Source organism: Canis aureus, chromosome 1 (assembly GCF_053574225.1).
Source record: "Canis aureus isolate CA01 chromosome 1, VMU_Caureus_v.1.0, whole genome shotgun sequence".
Classification (NCBI taxonomy): Eukaryota; Metazoa; Chordata; class Mammalia; order Carnivora; family Canidae; genus Canis; species Canis aureus.
In genome coordinates, this window is record NC_135611.1 from 41,690,262 (window position 1) to 41,708,656 (window position 18,395).

An 18,395-nucleotide genomic window follows, 5' to 3' on the forward strand; every position below is an offset into this window, starting at 1 on the left:
TGCATAGACAGAGTAAGTAGAGGGTGGCAAGGGCTACCCTCGTGTGCCCTGGAATCCAAGACAGCACAGAGGAAGCAGACCTATAGGGACAATTCAGGTGTGAGGCTCAGGGAATTTTATTGGGAGTAATAGCCAGTTCCATTTACCTACTTTTTCCGCATATATGTCACCTCTGGTGGCTGATAAGAGCAGCTGTGCAGCGTTCTCAGGGTTGGAGTTTGGGCATTTCCCTGCGCTTCAGGCTCTAACCATCCACCCTGTGGCTCTCACCTTGCTTGGACTTCTCATTCATCCACCAGGGACCGATGTCTGTTGTTCATGGGGCTCAGGGGCAGTGGTAATGATGGAGACCTCAGAGGAGAGCTCCATTTGGAGAATGTTAGTTCTTTATAGACTTCACAGCAGATCTTTTGCTTTTTCGCTATCACTATGTTATCTCTGCCACCCTACCTGGAGGACGGGGCGAAGGTGGCTTTTACTTGTCTTGATTGAGCCTTGCCCGGAATCCCTACTATGCCTCATCCCCAGCCCGCTCGGTCTCCCACAGCTGGACACAGAGTTCCTAATCAAAATGATTCTAGGCAAACGCACAGGCTATGTCCCCACCTCCTGAACCAGTCCCCTGATGAGTGACCCTGGACCATCCCGAAGGTTCTGCTTCATCCCCCACCTCCAAGGCAGAATCGGACCCCAGGCTTGAGCACCTAGTTCCCCTGCTGTTTTTTCTGGATGCCACTCCAGGCCCACAGGCAGTATCCCCAACAAAGGCATTTTCAGCCTCCTCACTGGAGGTCACGAGAATGGAGAGACTGTTCAAGGCCTCTTTGGCAGTTTCCCTAAAAGGCAGGTAGCATCACTGCCTGGGCAGCTCTTTGCTGACCCCGTCAGAGCCCAGCTCTGCCCTCTATGGCAGAAGGCGTGCTCCATGGCAGAGGGAGTCCCCTCTGGGGAGCACCATAAGGAGAAACAGGACCCGTACCTCTCATCAAATGCTGCCCCTGCGTGATCACACACTATGCCCCAGCTTCATGGCTTAACCTCACCTTGAGGCTGGGATGAGGCCTTTTCTCGTACCGTTTCAAGTCTCCATCCCCCATTTCTACTTCCCCTCCATCTGCAGTGATACTAAAGTGTTTTCAAATTTGGGGAATGTCAAAAATAATGAGGAAAATTTCAACTAAATACGTAAGGTGTGTATCCTCAAAACTCTGCTGCTTTTTTGGTAAACTGTAGGCATTGTTTTTTATTGTGAGGAATATGGAGGGATTTGGGGAATTTGCCTCCTGCAAAAACAGTCTTCATCTTGTTAAATAAGGGGTCAGTGGGAAGGGAGAAAAAAATGAAGTCACGTGTGGATATGGATCATTTCACTGGCATCATCTACAAAAGTCGTAAGACTACAAATAATATCAAAACCTCTTAGGTTAGCTACAGTGAATTTAGTTTTGGTACCACCCAGGGTGGATGAACATAGCATAGGGAGACACTCAAAGGATTCTGGAACTTTCTACTACTTGCCCCTCCCACAAGATTAGTGCAATCATTGGTGTCCAACCAATGTGCACCTGGCACCTTGACCAGTAGGGGGCATAAGTGAGCAGTGTACTAAGTGAGTGGAGCTCAGGTCTCACCTCCTCAAGATGAGGCAACTCCAGCCAACTCACCAGGAGAGAGAAAAAAATGAGGCCATTGGAATCAATTCATTTTTTAAAAGCCTTTGAGAGTTTACATGATTGTGAATTTTAATTCCCTGAATCAACTTTCCTCAGCCACAAAAACTGATACAATTCTGTGAATTGAACACTCAGAACATTAGAAATATTTTTCATATATTATGAATAAATTCTGTTTATCTAGAAGAATGGTTTCTCTTTGGAAAAGCAATTGACCCAAAGCTGTTCTAGTTCAGAAGAGAAATGGGATGGGAAAAGAGAAATTGGTGCATAGGGATAAGGCCTCAACCCCCATGCACCTACCCCCTCACACACCCACATTGTCATTTTTAAAATTTTTTTAAAGATTTTATTATTTATGAGAGACAGAGAGAGAGAGAGGCGGAGACACAGGCAGAGGGAGAAGCAGGCTCCATGCAGGGAGCCCGATGGGGGACTCGATCCTGGGTCTCCAGGATCACACCCTGGGCTGAAGGCGGCGCTAAACCGCTGAGCCACCCAGGGGTCCCATGTCATTTTTAAATGTTAACAAATGAGACTTCTTTAAGTAAAAAGGGAAGATTTAAAAAAAAAAAAAGTTCTCTTGTGTGAAGAAGATTGGCGCTTCTGTAGTACTGACCATCCCCTCCTATTGATTAGCTCTATTCCTATCCCTCATTTTTATTTTTGCATTGTCTGCTTTTCTCATCCCATCTCCCAAACTCTCCAAGGGCCTCCTGAGGGAAGGCTGACAACACAAGCCAGAGAGAATGTGGGTGGAGGACCAAGGCGGTACAACTGCCCAGACCTGTCTGCCTTGGGTGTAGTACCTCCTCCTGCCCCAGCCGGACATGGTTCTCCTGACGGTGGCGGCCTGACAGGGCTGCCCACCCTCCCCATCGCCCCGCAGGGCCACGGCTGCCCGGGGAGCATGCTGTCCACAACCATGGTGGGCACCCTAATCCGAGGGTGGAGGAATCGAAGCTCCCCTCGAAGGCCTGAATCCAAACTCCTTCATCCACAGAGCCAAGATGGAACTCAGACTCAGGGTATGTTTGACACTCTGCTATGATTGTGTGATTTTTTTTTTTTTTAAGGGTTTGGGAAGGTGATGATGAGCTTCCAATCTTCCCCACCAGCCCCCACTTCAGATAGAATTTGACAAACCTGGAGTCTGTTTTTCTTTTTGGGTTGTTCTGAATTATGGCTAAGTCACTGTGGACAGTTTATTTTCTATTTTCCTAGTCAAAGACATAGGTGACTTCAATGGTCATCCAGTAAAAGGGCATTATTTCCATCTTATTTTCCTTCCAAATCTTTTATTTTAAGATGTAATCCTTATTTTGTGATATTTGTATTTGACTAGTAAGACAAAAGGTGTACTGGTTTTTGGCAGATTCTAGTCTAAAGCCTATCACTTTATTAACTCTGGTATGGGAAATGGTAAAACAGAGTTAGCTTCTAGGTTTCCCCATTAATTATTTTTATTTTCTGTTACTATTGTTTTGAGGTGACAAGAAAAGGAGTGACCAAAACGTAGTTCTCCTGTTAACTGAGTTCAGAATGTTACTGTGGCCTTTTCCGAAACAAATTTTCATTGGAATGAAATACTGTTGAAATACCTGACCTCATTCTGTTCTGTCTAGACCTTGAACTTTTTAATGATACTTATTTAGAAAGGAACTCTTTGGTCTTGCTGATGACTGACCTATGAGAGAACCACAGAGCCAGCAGAGGAAGCAGGCATGAGCCCAGAAGTAATAAACTCCCAGGGGCTTTCTGAGCTGGCCTAGAGCCCCTCAAAATACTTTTATCTGACCCATAGCCCTGAGGGATAAGCAGTAAATGCAACTGTTCTATGATACTTATTTAGAATAAGAACTTATTCTAAATAATGATACTTATTTAGAAAGGAACTCTTTGGTCTTGCTGATCTAAGCAGTAAATGCAACTGTTCTTTCATTTCAACAAATATGTATTGAAAGTCAGCATGTGCCAGGCATTTTTCTAGATACTGGCATGCTCTGATCTGTAGCAAATCTACAATTGAGAGGTACAAAAACTCAGTGTTGTAGTTTGTTTTGTTCTGACGGTGGTTTCCAGCCATACTTTTCAGGCTGACTGTAGTCAAGAATGAGGCCAAGAGATTATTTTGAAAATAGTCTGATAAGTGTTCGTTGCAAGATGGTAAATTAGTTATTTAACCATGTATGCAAAAAATAGAAGGCTCTTCTGTGTTCAAAACTGCCAAAATGATTAGTGATTATTTGTAAAACCTAGCTATTCAGTAAGAAGTATGAGTCATAGTATTTCAAAAATTGATCACCTGGTTCTGCTCCTGGTAGATTTCTTTAGCAATACTCAGAGCTTTACAAGATGACAAAGTAATATACTAACATGAAAGGGATGGTGTGGGTATTTTTTTTTTAACCATGTTTTTCTTGAGATATAATTTATAATTTTAGAATTGAAATTCACCTATTTAAGGAGTACAATTCAATAGTTTCTGGTATGTTACATTATTCATTTTTTTTTAATTGTAGTAAAATATATATAAAGCATAAAATTTGCCATTTTATCCATTTTTTAAGGGCACAATTCAGTAGCATGAATTACAGTCACAATTTTATGCCACCATCACCACTGTCTACTCCCCAAACTTTTTCATCATCCCGAAGAGAAATCTCACAACCATTAAACAGGAGCAACTCCCCCCTGCCACCTCCACCCTTGGTAACCTCTCATCTACTTTCTATCCGTAAATTTGCCTCTTCTAGATATTTCATGTAAGTGTGATCATATAATATTTGTCCTTTTATGTCTGGCTTATTTCACTTTGCACAATATTTTCAAGAGTCATCCATAGCACATATCAGAATTTCATTCCTTTTTTTTTTTTCTTTTTTTCATTCCCTTTTTTGACTGATGCAATAGTATATTTTAATTCCTTCCTATTTTAATCTCCCTCTCTTAAATATACCTTAACTTCTAACCTACTCATGAAGGAATCTTCGAGAATTTTCAGTCTGATGGCATTTTTATATTTAAGTTATTTAAAGTGTGAAGAGACTCTTAGGAAGGTATTTATTTTCAGTTATTTCTTTAAAGGCAGGGGCTACACAGATGAATCTTTTCAAAAATCTTTTTATTCTAATGCCCAGTCCAGATCCTGGTGCAGAGTAATTATTCAACAAATTTCTCTTGAGAGAGACTGATGAATGGTTTTAAGGTTTTACTTTTAGGAAGTGGGAAAGAGCTTTTTAAATTAAAAAGAATATGGTTTTTATGCTTTAGTTCTTTGTTCTCTGGAGCAATGATATTTCCTTTTGACATAAAAATTAGTAGTTGCCTTTGTTTCACACTCTATAGAATCACTAAGTATGAAGAGATCTGTCATATAATGTAAATATTTCATTGTGTCATGGAAAAGTTAACTCAGGAAATCTGACAACACCTAGTTCACACCTTTTGTGAATGTTTAGTGACACTTTTTAATGGGAGTGATCAGAATGTCCCAGCTGGTAGGCAGTGTGACCTGAAACAAGTCTTTTCAACTCATAACTGCTCTTGGCCTTGCCTACCTGGCTGTTCTTTCTCAGTGCTGAGCTCAGGAATTGAGAACAAACTGAGGCAGGAGCCGCTTTTATAAGGAAATGGAAGAAGAAGGCAGATTTGGGTCACTTCACAGTTTTGATCTTTAAGTACAAAATGTAACTGTGTTGCTGCCAGTTCTGCCCAAATAAAGCAAGGATGCATATTTTCCATATGGGCAGCCCCCTACTCGGCATATTAAAACATGCTGTAATTGTGCTTTGACTATTTTAGAAGTTGTGAAGGACAGGGGAAGAAGGTTAGGGTTAGAAATGCAAAACGATACCCTTGATTAGGGCTTGAACACCATCAAGGGATATCTCTGCTATAGGCCATTTCCCCACCCACTTTCTCCAGATCTAATCAAGGATGAAGACTTGCAAATTTTAAATCGCAACTAAGTCATTTGCTTTGTTGTGTGAAATCATGTTCATTTTAGCACATGTGTTCTTTCAGAAATTTTGCAATTTGTTGTAGCTCCCATGAGCACCAGAAAGACTTGATACAGCATGCATCGGTCATTCACTTTCCCTGTGGTCCTTCCTTCTTATTCTGATGGTGAGTCCAGGTAGAGCTCCACAGCTTGATACTCTGAATCCACCATGCCCAATGTCCTATGTACAGTAGGCACTCCGTGACTATTTGATAACCAGCGACTTCAGAACCATGAAATACAAGATGTTATAAAGCCAGGAGCCTGATTTTCATATATGGCCAGTGGAATCTATCTTGATGCTTTGAAAGTCATACCAGGTACTTAAGTTATTATTGCTTTTTCATTTCAAAGACATACAGACTACCATTGGCCTAAATATAAAATAATAATTTCTGTTTGTAGAGCTATACACCCTGTAGTCGAAAAGAAAGCCCTTCCTTCCTCATTTTTCAGTGACAGCCTGTAATCATCTTTGAGTAATTTTTAAGATTCTTTCTAAACCACCATTTCCTTCATTATGTTGGCTGGGAACAGCTTCTCCTTGTATCAATGGAATGATTCTCATTCTTTCCCAAGCCCAACCACCCACCTAGTAAGAAAAGGTAGCTGTAAATCTCAGCCAACTTTCTTTTTCAACAATTATGCTGGATGGAAAGTCAGATGATAAAGTCAGATAACCCACCAATTATTAATTGAGGACCTAGGAAGAGTTTCGGGTAGCCATTAAAGAGGTTATGACTGAATTCTACCCAAACCTGATTCCCTCACTCAGTTCTACTGTAGGTTGAAGGAACAGAGACCAGGGTGCATCTGGGGTCCTGTCTAGCCAGGATATGGCCCATTTCTTTCTTTAGGACCAAGAACAATTTGAAGAAGCCTGGTTAGGCTTCTATAAATTCCAAATGGAATTGTTAACCTTACCCCACATTTGGCCTAGCAACTTCAGGCATGGATGAGAAATTGCACCTCGCAGCTTGGTGTATGATATGTTTATAAACTAAAAAGTATTTTATCTTTGTAAGCCAAAATTAGTATTAACCTCATTATATATTTAACAGTAATGACTAACTATGGCAATAATACTTTAAAATGATTTTTATACCCATCACTATTTTCTGATAGAATTTAAGAGACTCTTATACTCTGACCTGTACTAATTGTTCTTAGCTGAAATGAGCCTATATAAGCCTTTTCCCATATTTCCCCATAATTAACTATGCAATTACCACTTGATAAGAGCCCTTTATTTTAATTAGAATAATCACAGGGCTTATGATTCAATAAATATTCATGGAAAAGCTGCTATGTGTAAGATATTTAATGGGCATGCAAGAAAGATAAAAGAATTACTAAGGCTTGTCCTTTTTTTATTGAGGCACAACTGGCATGTAACATTATATTCGTTTCAGGTATACAACATAATGATTCAATATTTGTATATATTGCAAAATGATCATCACAGTAGGTCTAGTTAAACATCCATCACCACATATAGTTACAGAATTTTTTTTCCTTGTGATGACTACTTTTAAGATCTATCTAAAGCTTATCCTTGGCCTCAAAAAAGTGTTTGTGATCTAAGGAAAAACAAAGGTGAAGAAATGCAACAAATATAATATGAATAGACGGAACTAAGTAAGTGCTCATGGACGTCAGAGGAATAAACGGTTAATTTTAAGAGACAGTGTAGAGTTTCCTGAGTAAGTAGAACTTAAATTGGGCCTTGTCCTCAAACCATTGAGGACATGTTCCAGTCTGGGATTAGGGCTACTAGAAAGTAAATATTTGCTCCTGTTACACTGTCAGTCTTTTTTTAAATCTCATGAAGGTTCTACTAAGTCAAACTGAAGGTTTGAAATTAATTTAGTTGTATACTCTGAGGAACAATTATATCAGCAGATTCAAAGGTCCCAAACACCCTGTGATTTCCATACTTAGGGAATGGTGTGAAGCATCCCAAGGACAGGTACTATCTAAGCAAAGACACAGAGGTGTGAAAAGCTGTGGTCTTAGTGGACAATGTTGAGTTGTCCAATATGGCTACAGTTCTGGGCCGGGCCCTGGAAGGTCTAACTGCCAAAATAGAGTTGGACTGGATCTTTAGACCAGAGGGAATTATATCAAGCTTTCCTGGCAGAGGATAACCTACATCCTGACTTTTAGACGAAAGCCATGTGAAGAGATGTATTGAGGAAGCAAGAGATTGGATTTAGCAAGAGGTACTCAGGAGGCTATTGCAATGATTCAGGTCAAAACCACAAAAGTAACAGAAAGGAGAGAAGGGATAGAGAGAAGAGACATAAGCTAAACTGTTTTATGACCTATGGAAAAATTATGAATCTTGTTTACTGGGCTCTATTGTCTCAATGGCTGTACCTTGGGATTTTAATTTATAGGAGGGACTGAGTGATTGCACAGACAGAGTAATGCCACTCAAAGGAGATTTTTTATTACTTCCATTTCCCAAGAGGAGGGACATGGCATGCCATGCAGGACCACATGGGGAAGCACCAGTGTTAGTCAGGAGATGGAAAGGAGCAAGAGGAAAGCCTAGGCCAAGCCTTTATTGGGAGTTCCATGTGGTTGCCCATGTAAGGCAGGACAGGCTAAATGGTTTAGGATTGGCTAGTCTGAATAATCCCAGCAGGCCTTGGGACATACTGGCTATGCCCAGTTTTCTGGTCCCTGGCCCTGAGATAAGTAGGGAGGGAAGTATTGGTTGGTGCCTATGAGTTAGATAGAGGTGGTTCTCCGTATGGTTTCTGGATTCCAGGAGAGATGTGAACAACTTTGGCTATTAGTTTGGCCCTGTAATTAATGAATGTCAGATAGATAAATATAGAAGCTAAGAAAAGACAAATTGGAAAATCTATCTATGTACCGGAACTCTTGGCTAAATGCTTTATGTGATTTTATCTCATTTAATCCTCCCAGCAATCTGCAGTAAGTGCTAAATCATCTCCATTTTATACCTGAAGCAACTGAGACCTGAAGCAGGTTAACCGTTCAACAATTTATCCACGTTCACACAAGTAATAATGATTTTTCAAGCTGGATTCAATCCTAGGCATTGCCAATTCCAACCCACTGCTACTGAACTCTGTGCTGCAGGGCACATGGGCTTCTCCACCTAATTATCCTTCCTCGCTTTGGGCTCAGGGCCTGAGACTAGCCCTGCTGAAAACAGAGTGGTAGAAACTTACAGAAGCTTCCCCAGAGCTCACTGGACCAAGGAACAGAGGTGAATTAATGAGGTCCGCTGTCTCTCTGCAAGACTTTCTGTTTCTACCGCTTTGTCAGATGCATACATTGTATACTGGCAGCCTACCATTCAGCATGTTAAAATTAAATAAATAAAATGTGTGACTTAAACTCTGTCTTCTCCTTTCCTGGAAATTGCTTCTTGACTTTTGGCTTCTCTGTCTCTGATCAAACTCTGGGACTTGGAAGCTCTCCTGTCAGCAAACAAAGCCTCTGGCAGATTGCTTCCTCCTGGGTGTCATGGGCCAATGAGCCTAATTGCCTATGGAGTAATCTCCAGATTCCCTGGGATAGGCTGTGAGGTCCCGCATCAGTATCTGCCCTGTTTGGTCGCAGTTCAACACAGTTCCTTGGTTCACGCCAACCACTCCCCATGACTTCTCTCTTCACAACTGCCATGGCTTTGTTCTCTTATACTCAACTGCCTTCTCACCCCCTCTTTCTTTCTTTTTTTTTTTTTTTAAGATTTTATTTATTCATGAGAGACACAGAGAGACACAGAGACACAGGCAGAGGGAGAAGCAGGCTCCATGCAGGGAGCCCGATGTGGGACTTGATCCCAGGACTCCAGGATCATGCCCTGGGCCGAAGGCAGTTGCTAAACCGCTGAGCCACCCAGCCGTCCCACACCCCTCTTTCCACATCTGTTTACACATCACTTCCCTGAAGAGTCAGCTCAGGGCTCAGTGTCCATGAGAAGATGTCCACAGCCCACGTAAATCATGCAACAGCATCTATGAAGCATCTATTTTATGCAAGCTGTGAAGAGAAAACGGAGCATGGGTGGCCCAGAGCAGGAGTTCAGAGAGCTCATGACTAGCTTGAGAGGAGGGGTAAAATGGAAGGAAGATGCAAAGAACATGTCAAGAAAATGGAGGGTTAGAAGTCATTCCCCACCAAACTGGCACCTTCTTTGTAATTATTACTTTGCTCATCCTCATCTTTCTACCTGCTCCTCATAGCTCACCTGGGAGCTTTGACTCTGACAGGACTGTGAACCATCAGAGAGAGCCACAAGTCCAGCCATAGGAGACCCTGCTGGGCAGCCTGGGTGGCTCAGGGTTTAGCGCCACCTTCGGCCCAGGGTGTGATCCTGGAGACCTGGAATCGAGTCCCAATTCAGGCTCCCGGCATGGAGCCTGCTTCTCCCTATGTCTCTGCCCCCCTCTCTCTGTCTCTCATGAACAAATAAATAAAATCTTTAAAAAAGAGAGAGAGAGAGAGAGAGAGAGACCCTGCTGAAGGAACATGGCAGAAATTCCTAGTTTATCTCCACCATTAGTTCAGCTATGTGGGGACAGTCCCTGTCTTTGCGTGCAGGCTTTGCACAGCAAGTTATCAGAGATGAAGGAGTAAGTCTCAGTCCCAGAATCAGACTGGCTGGTTCCAATGCCAGTTTTACCACTTCCCAGGTGCATGACTGTGAATGTTACTTAATGTCTTGGTGACTCCCTTTTCTCAGGTGCAAAATAGGGGTGATAGTAATAGCTACCTCTTAGAGAACGTGAGTTAATTTAAATTTTTATGAAATCTTAAAAATGACACTTGGCACATAGTGAGAAATCGAAAGTATCAGCTCTCATGAGCTGTGACTGTGTGGTCCTCGTGACTTTTAGATGTGGTCTTGTCAATTCCTAGTAACTGGAGCTGCCTATCCTTGTACATCATCATCTCCATCAATCTTCCTTGCTAGTAAATTTTTACAAAACCAAAGTTTAAAAACTTCAGCATAAACATTTTCTCTGGAATACTAGATTTATTGGTATTTTATTATTTCTACAATGACATTTTAATAGCCAACAATGGCTTTGAAAAGAATTGGGAAGACATGCAGCATCTGTTGGTCTCCATATTGGCGTTCCTGTTGTGTTTTTGTTTCCATGTGAACCTTATTTTTTCAAAAGTTTATATGCCTTTCGCTCCATGGTGAGATTCAGCAACAAGTTTCTGTTCCAAAGAACAATATTTGTTCTACTTGAAAATAGATCCTGCTTTGCATTTTCATTACAAAGAAGTTGCTCAATGCTTTATTGAGAATTGAATTTAGCTTGATGTTTTTGCATATGTAACTTTTCACATTTGACATTTGGAGAAAATTCTCAAAAGCTGTAAATATAGCACATTGTCTTTTTTGTTGTTGTTGTTTGTTTGTTTATGTTCTTTGGTTTTTAGATGCTTAGTTGCCTTTAGTTGGTCTTGTTTGAGGTAAGGGTGTAGAAAGTGTTAGGAATTTACTAGAAATATGTCTCTGTTTCACAGACTATGATCCTAGACTGCAGAAAGAATTTCTTCTTTACCAAGAAACTGCTGATTCCTATTTCCTTGAAACTTTCAACTCCAGGGCAGTGGTTGAGAACCTTGGTTCTGGATAGAACCCTGGCTCTGTGCTTACCAAGTTATGTGATTTGGGATATGTTACATAGCTTGGGTGAGCTTCAAATTGCACATCTTTGAAATGGGGATAATTAAATCCTTATGAGGACTGAATGAAACATTGCATTTCATGGACTTAAGACACTGCCTAACAAACATGAGAGCTCAAATGTTCATTACTGTTGTTTTGCAGAGATATGACCCTCAGGTTTCTATGATGAATTATATCTGGTTGTTGAAGCTTTCTTGAAACAAAATGTGCCCTCCTTGAATGCAGCGGGATCTTGTAGGAAAATATCTATATGGTGACAAAGGGTACTGATTGAAGTATTTAGAAAGAAAGAAGAGGGAAAAACCATTAAAATAATAATTCAAATTTAGAATTTTCACCTTAAAAATGTGCATTGATGTTTTTCTTGGCCACTTTCACAACCAGTCCAGTGAACTTGGGGTACTCTTTATAAAAGGCAGAGTACAGAAAAGTGGTTATCAGCCTAAAATGGTGTCAAAAGACCTATCTATACATCAAGGCTGTGATGAGGAAGACCTTAGATCACAGAGAATATTTTAGAACACTGTCCCTCTGTAAATATTTTTAAAAGTCTATATATCCTTCAAATTATTTCTTTGATGGTTTAAGTTGAAAGTCTAAGAAATCTGGCCGTGGAATTCATCTGAAAACCAAGAGACCCATGGTAGAATAGTATGGGGGTGGGTAGCAGAGTGCTTCATGACTAAGGTTTCTCCCTCTCTCCCCAAAGCCATGAGCCACTTTAGGCCTACAGGGATGGCAGGCCGCCAGCTCTGGAAGAAAATCTGCAGATTTTAATTTGAAATCAGAGGATGACATTTAGACACGTTAATCTTGAACTAAAGCACTTTGAATAACTAGTTACACACACACACAAATGCACAGACCCCTCTCCCCTCTTTTAGGACGCATTAGTACGTGTTCCCATGGTTTGTTTTTCTTCAGCCCCATTGAGCTCACTTGGTGGCTGTGCTTCTGAACAACAGTATCTCTGTGCAAACTGGATGAACGGAATCTTAGGCCAACCGGAGTTTGAAATATGAATCGATGATTCATGAGCATATTTTTATAAGCACTTTTTAAGTCCAGAGATATAAAATTCTGTGCAGAAGAGAAAGGTCTCAAGGTAAGTATTTTAAAGGTATTCTTTGTATTCATGAGACCAAGTCCACTGATGGTGTGACTTTAGAAATCAATTTGAAAGCTTTTATGGAGGTGGTTTTCTCTTTATATGTTATCTACTAAATAGAAGACTTTGTTGTATTTCCAAGAATAAGTTACTTTTTATTCTACTTAAGAACTACCAAAAAATATGCTATGGTCAATGAAAAGTTCCTTGGTTTTGATTATTTTGGTGGTTTTTAATTTTATATATACATGTTTATATAGGCACACATGCATATATGTGTGCCTATAGACATATACACATACACACACACACAGTGTGCTACATTTTGCTGAAGATTGATTGTAAACCATATGTTATGGGCACCTGGGTGGCTCAATCTGTTATATGTCTGACTTAATTTCAGCTTAGGCCATGATCTCAGGATCCTGGGATCGAGCCCTACATTGGGTTCTGGGCTAAGTGTGGAGCCTGCTGAAGATTCTCTCTCTCTCCCAACTCTCCTCTCTCTCTCTCTCTCTCTCTCTCTCTCTCTAAAATTAAAAAAAAAAATGTTACTATCAGAAATGCTCTTAAAAATAAAAATACTTTTAAGCAATTTAAAATTTCTCCGGGAGCTAAAATAGCATGTATCTGATAATTCAATTCTAAAAAAAGTAAAGACCATCACAAATAATTCGTAAATTATTGAGCTTAAGAAAATTCATTTTTTTGAAGTAAGTATAAATCTCTAAGAAGGTGCAAAAGACCAAAAAACTATAGTAGGAGGTCTCCTGTATCCATTACCCAGCTTCCCCCCATGGTAACATTTGTGTGACTCTGGGACAGAGGAAAACCAGGACACAGATACCAGTCCACACCATGAAAAATGAATAACGTAGTAAATTTCCAACTACTTTGACCTACAAAGCGATTCAACACACTGCAGGCAATGGAGAGAGCACTAGAATGTGCAGTCTGGCCTACAGCTCTCTAGCTCTGTGCCTTGGGAGAGTTATTTGAGGGCTCTCCCAGTGTCCCCAGAACCTTTGTGAGGTGGCCAAACTTAGAGCATCAGACCTTAAAGGAGAGAGTCCCAGGTGGGCAGGGGCAGGGGCAGGGTGGGAGGGTGGGGGGGGAGACTTTAGGACCCTCAACTGAGATGAGTAGGGATGCCTGGGGATGGGGAGACTGCACCAGTGTGGTCCAGGGCAAGCTTCTCCTATTTCAGAGCCTTGCCTAGGGCAGGCTATAAAAGGGCAGAGATGGGGGTAGCTCCGCAAAAGTTCTGTTTGGTCATTTAGAATTCAGATGACCCCAGCGGGGGTCATCGGCTCTTTGTATACAATGGAGGGGAATTTGGCTCCTCCACCTAGTGAAATATCTGTTTACCCTGGCTGGCCTTGCTGGTGGGAGACCAACGCAGACAGCTCCCCACATGTGAAAGGAAAATGCTGTGTTTTGTTTCCTAATACCAGAGCAGCTTTCTTAGGGTGAATTAACAAAATGTTACCACATCGTTACCTGCTTAGGAAAGTACTTATGGTCCTTTCTGATAGACCTGGAGAATCTGCTTCTTATGAGCTTCTGAAGACATTTTGTTCTTCTGGTGGGCTGCTTTTTTTTTTTTTTTTTTTTTTAATATTTCACCTAAAGACTAAATACTGGCAAATGCATTAAACCAGGAGGTCAATTGTGAACTACCTCATGTTATATCAGTTTTGAAAGAAGTTGTTAAGGAAGATGTTGGGATATTCGTGGTTTGACGTCCTAACCTGACTATATATTGTGAAAATGAGATACACAGTAAAACCTTACCTATGCCAGATAATTAAAATATTCCATTTTAATATCTCCAAATATATGTACATATTTCATATATATGAAAAGAAGAATACTCAAGGAAGAATATTTGGGAAACCTTTAATGACTTGCTAAGACTAATTTATAATGAATGCAAGAATAGGGGCTTCTAAAGATTACTTAGGGAAGCTACCAAAATCCAAATGCCTTCTACATGCCATTCTGGGCCTGGCAATATAGCAAGTTCTAAAGCTCCTCATTTAATCATTTTGTGAATTATAAAGATTGTGAAGATTGTGTGTGAGTTTGGTTAGGGCTGGGATCTGTGTATGGCAACCCCCCCTGCCCCGCCTTATCCATGGGGATACGTTCCAAGACCCCAAGTGGATGCCTGAACCACTGATAGTCCTGAGCCCTATATATACTACCCTATATGTACATACCTATGATAAAGTTTAATTTAAAAATTAGGGCCAGTAAGAGATTTACATCAATAAGCAATAATAAAATAGAACAGTTATAACACTAGACTATAATAAGAGTTCTGAGAAAGTGGCCTCTCTCTCTCACACAGTATCTCGGTGTACTATACTCTCCTTTCTTCTTGTGATGATGCGAGATGATAGAATGCCTATGCGATGAGATGAAGTGAGGCAAATGACATAGGCATTGTGACCTAGCACTAGGCTGCCATTGACCTTCTGACGTGGCATCAGAAGGAGGATCTTCTGCTTCCTGCCCACCGTGGACTACGGGTAATTGAAACCATGGAGAATGAGGAACTACTGAATAGCAAATCCGGGATTCACCTCTCACATCTCTAATAAGTGTTCACATTTGCAGATGATTTGAAAAACAGGTTAATTTGATTACCATTGTTAAGCTTTGTCTCTGGAGAAAAGGAATTTGTTCAAGGTCTTTTTACAGGTACAGTCTTATTTATATAGTTTATGTGCTGGCCACTTAGCTTCTGCTCATGACTAGTAAAAAGGCAGATCTCAAAATAACACCAGATGATTTGGCATTGCTACCTGTGTTCATTGTCTTTACATCTCCTTTTTGTTTCTTCTTGTTTGTTTTTGTGTCCTTCACAATCAAAATGCACCTGCCCTTAAAAAACTGATGAAGTTTGAACGTCTTTCATGGTGTGGACTGGTATCCGTGTCCTGGTTTTCATCTGTCCCAGAGTCACACAAATGTTACCATGGGGGGAAGCTGGGTGATGGATACAGAAGACCTCCTACTGTAGTTTTTTGGTGTTTTGCACTTTCTTATAGATTTATACTTACTTCAAAAAAATGTTTTTAATGTAAGTGTTCTTGAGAATCCTTGCCTGAAATCTCCAGCACCTAGTAGGTACTCTGCAAAGATGCTTTGGTTCAGTAAGTGACGACCAAGTATTAATCCTATGAGGTTTTGTGGGTGACAGCTACCTTGTAAATGTAGATGCTTCTTGAGTATCATGCTCTTTCAATCTCCTTGCTCATGGGGAAGAGAGAGTTCTGATTATGAGATCTGTTTCCTCTCTCGAGTTACACCATTTCATCCCACCTACGTGCCTGGGTAAATGGGCGAACCCCTGGGCTCTCCTAAATAATAGAAGCAATAACTTTTTAGCTGCTAGCACTCCGGGCACACTTACTACGTGCCAGGCTCAATCAACCCTTACACTCAGAAGGTGCTGGAGCCTCAGAACACCCCGTGACAGCACAAAAACTAAGCAGTTTTTAGTGTGGTAAGTTTAAACAATAATTAAATAATGTTCCTACTTCTAAAATAGTTCACTCTAGTAGGGATCTTAATGAAAGGCAGGGGATCCTCTTGCTGAACAAATAAGCAAAATATGTCCTTTTGAATTATAATGGAAACCAAAGAAAACTTTGAAATTGTCTCATCATCCTCTTCTTCTGAGAATATGTACTGGCAAATTGTTCATGACCCCTGTTCCTTTTCCTAAAACTCCTGCTATATTTATCATTTAAAGAGCCAAATTTTAGATGATAACTTTTGGTAAATGGCTCAGAATGAGAATAGTGCTTACTATTGGCAGTGAGCAGGTTTGTATTATTTTAGATGGGTTATGTGCAGAGGTAGGTGGAGAGGGTCATAGTAAAATACCAGCATTATAGCAAATCATGGTGTAATGTGCCTGCCTGCTGGAAAGAAGCTTCCAGATGTCTCAGCTAAATGAGGAGGAGGAGGGCATTCTATGCCTGTGTCCAGGACTACTCTAGCAGGCTGCCCGGTCTCCCCCAGACTCTGATGGTTGTAGAGCAGCTGGTACCCACCATTTATGGGGCAGATGCACAGTGAGGGGAGCAGAAGCTTCATTCTGGCCCAGGCGGGGAACTAAATAGGTCATCGGTTCTTAAAACGTATTCCCAGACCAGCAGCATCAACACCATGTGGGGACTTGCTAGCAATTCTCAGGCCCCACCCCAGACCCACAGGATCAGACTCTAGGGGTGGGTCCCAGCAATCTGTTTAGCAGGCCTCCCGGGTGATACTGATGCCAGCTACAGTGAGAGTCACTAGCCTAGCTGACCTTAGATGATCTTCTTTCCATTCTTGTAGAAGAATTTCTTCTTCTATGCAATGAAAGATTTATAGTAACTATTTCTGAGGCTCCTCTCTGAACTTCTAAGGCACACACTCCAAGCCCTCTAATTCTGTAAATCTGTGGTGTAAATGTACACATCTGGCAGAATTGCATAGTGAGTAAGAGGACAGGCTCTGAAATCTGCCGGCTTCAAATTCTGATGCCTCCACTTTGGTAGAATTGTACATGCAAGCAACCTACTGAAAGTGTCTGTTTATTGAATTCTCCATCCATAAAATTGAGATAATAGCATCTATGTCCTAAGGGGATTGTCAGGAATTGACCCAAAGCATCTAGAACAGCACTTAGCACAAAGGAAGTAACTCTTGGATTCTATCTCTCACCCCCTAAAAAATTTTAGGAACTTTGAGGATGGGAATCAGCTTGTAGAGCTTTATTTCCTATATATGAACTATGTATTAAAAATGCTCTTAAACACTTGCTAAAGGAAAAACATAAACTAAACACATAAAAAATGTTTATTGCTAGGACGGTTCCACACTGGTGTTGAGCTAAGGGTGACATGGACACTGAATTTTTCAAGAATAAGCAGTACTTCCTCAGGAAAGCATTGGTGATTGTTACAGATGCATGTAACACCTGCAACTGCATCCACGTTATAACTAGAAGAAAATGAATAAAATGTGTTTATCTTATTTGTGTTTTGGGTTCTTTTTAAACCATTTGACAGTAGTCTGTCCGTAATGGGAAGGAAACTAATATGACTGGATGCCTGTTGGTGCCACTCACTATGGTCCTATCACTTAAATTAAAAGGTAACCCAGTGAAATAAGATGGTTCCTGATTTTTTTTAAGATTTTATTTATTTATTTATTTATTTATTTATTTATTTATTTATTTATTTATTTAAAAGAGAGAGAGCTAATAAGCAGGTGGGAGAGGCAGAAGGGAGGCTGAAGCAGGCTTCCTGCTGACCAGGGAGCCTGATGTGGGGCTTGATCCCAGGACTCTGAGATCATGACCTGAGCCAATGGCAGATGTTTAACTGACTGTGCCACCCAGTGCCCCCAGATGGTCCCTGATTTTAAAGAGACCAAGCTTGGTTGAAACTCAGGTTCATGATCATACGTTAAGTTAGTTGTAGGTCCAGATTTGAAGCTTAGTTGTGTTTCTCTCCGTAATTCACTCTTCAGCATCCCTAGTGTAGCTATTATACTTTTAAAATATAAACTAAACTTTCCACAGATGAGACACAGACATCTTCTACTAATTCACAAGCAAAATGGGACAACACAGTGTTTCTCAAAAACACAGTGTTTCCAGTGTGGGGAGCACTTTCTGAAGGGCACTGGCAGCTTCTGAGCACCAACAGCGCTTCTCTCATTTGTGCCCACACAAATCAAAGGACCTCACCTAGACCTACGTTTTGATCTTCATCATTCTCCCTCTGTCTGTGTGGCCTTCAGATGAGAAAATGACTGGTGTTCTTGGAGAGCTACCAAGCTGCCGGCGAGGGAAAGCCACACCCAAGTTTTCAGACTTACAGTGGAGAAAATCATACTCCATCTCTCTTTGCAGACCTC

General features: G+C 40.9%; 1 protein-coding gene and 1 long non-coding RNA gene across 4 annotated transcripts in view; both read left to right on the forward strand.

Annotated features, from left to right (window-relative positions):
- Positions 1-18,395, forward strand: part of PLEKHG1 (pleckstrin homology and RhoGEF domain containing G1) — a 224,808-nt gene that overhangs the window by 88,500 nt on the left and 117,913 nt on the right. The window contains exon 1 of one of the 3 annotated variants that reach the window (XM_077896686.1): positions 2,493-2,701. The exons of the other annotated variants lie outside the window; for them this stretch is intronic. Coding sequence (XP_077752812.1) covers positions 2,584-2,701 — 118 coding nt within the window. The 5' untranslated portion in view covers positions 2,493-2,583. Of the gene's footprint in view, positions 1-2,492; positions 2,702-18,395 lie in introns of those variants that run through there. 3 annotated transcript variants of the gene reach the window in all.
- Positions 14,896-17,507, forward strand: LOC144284091 (uncharacterized). The gene is made up of 2 exons (XR_013352537.1): positions 14,896-15,179; positions 17,341-17,507. It is a non-coding gene; the product is annotated as an uncharacterized LOC144284091 (long non-coding RNA).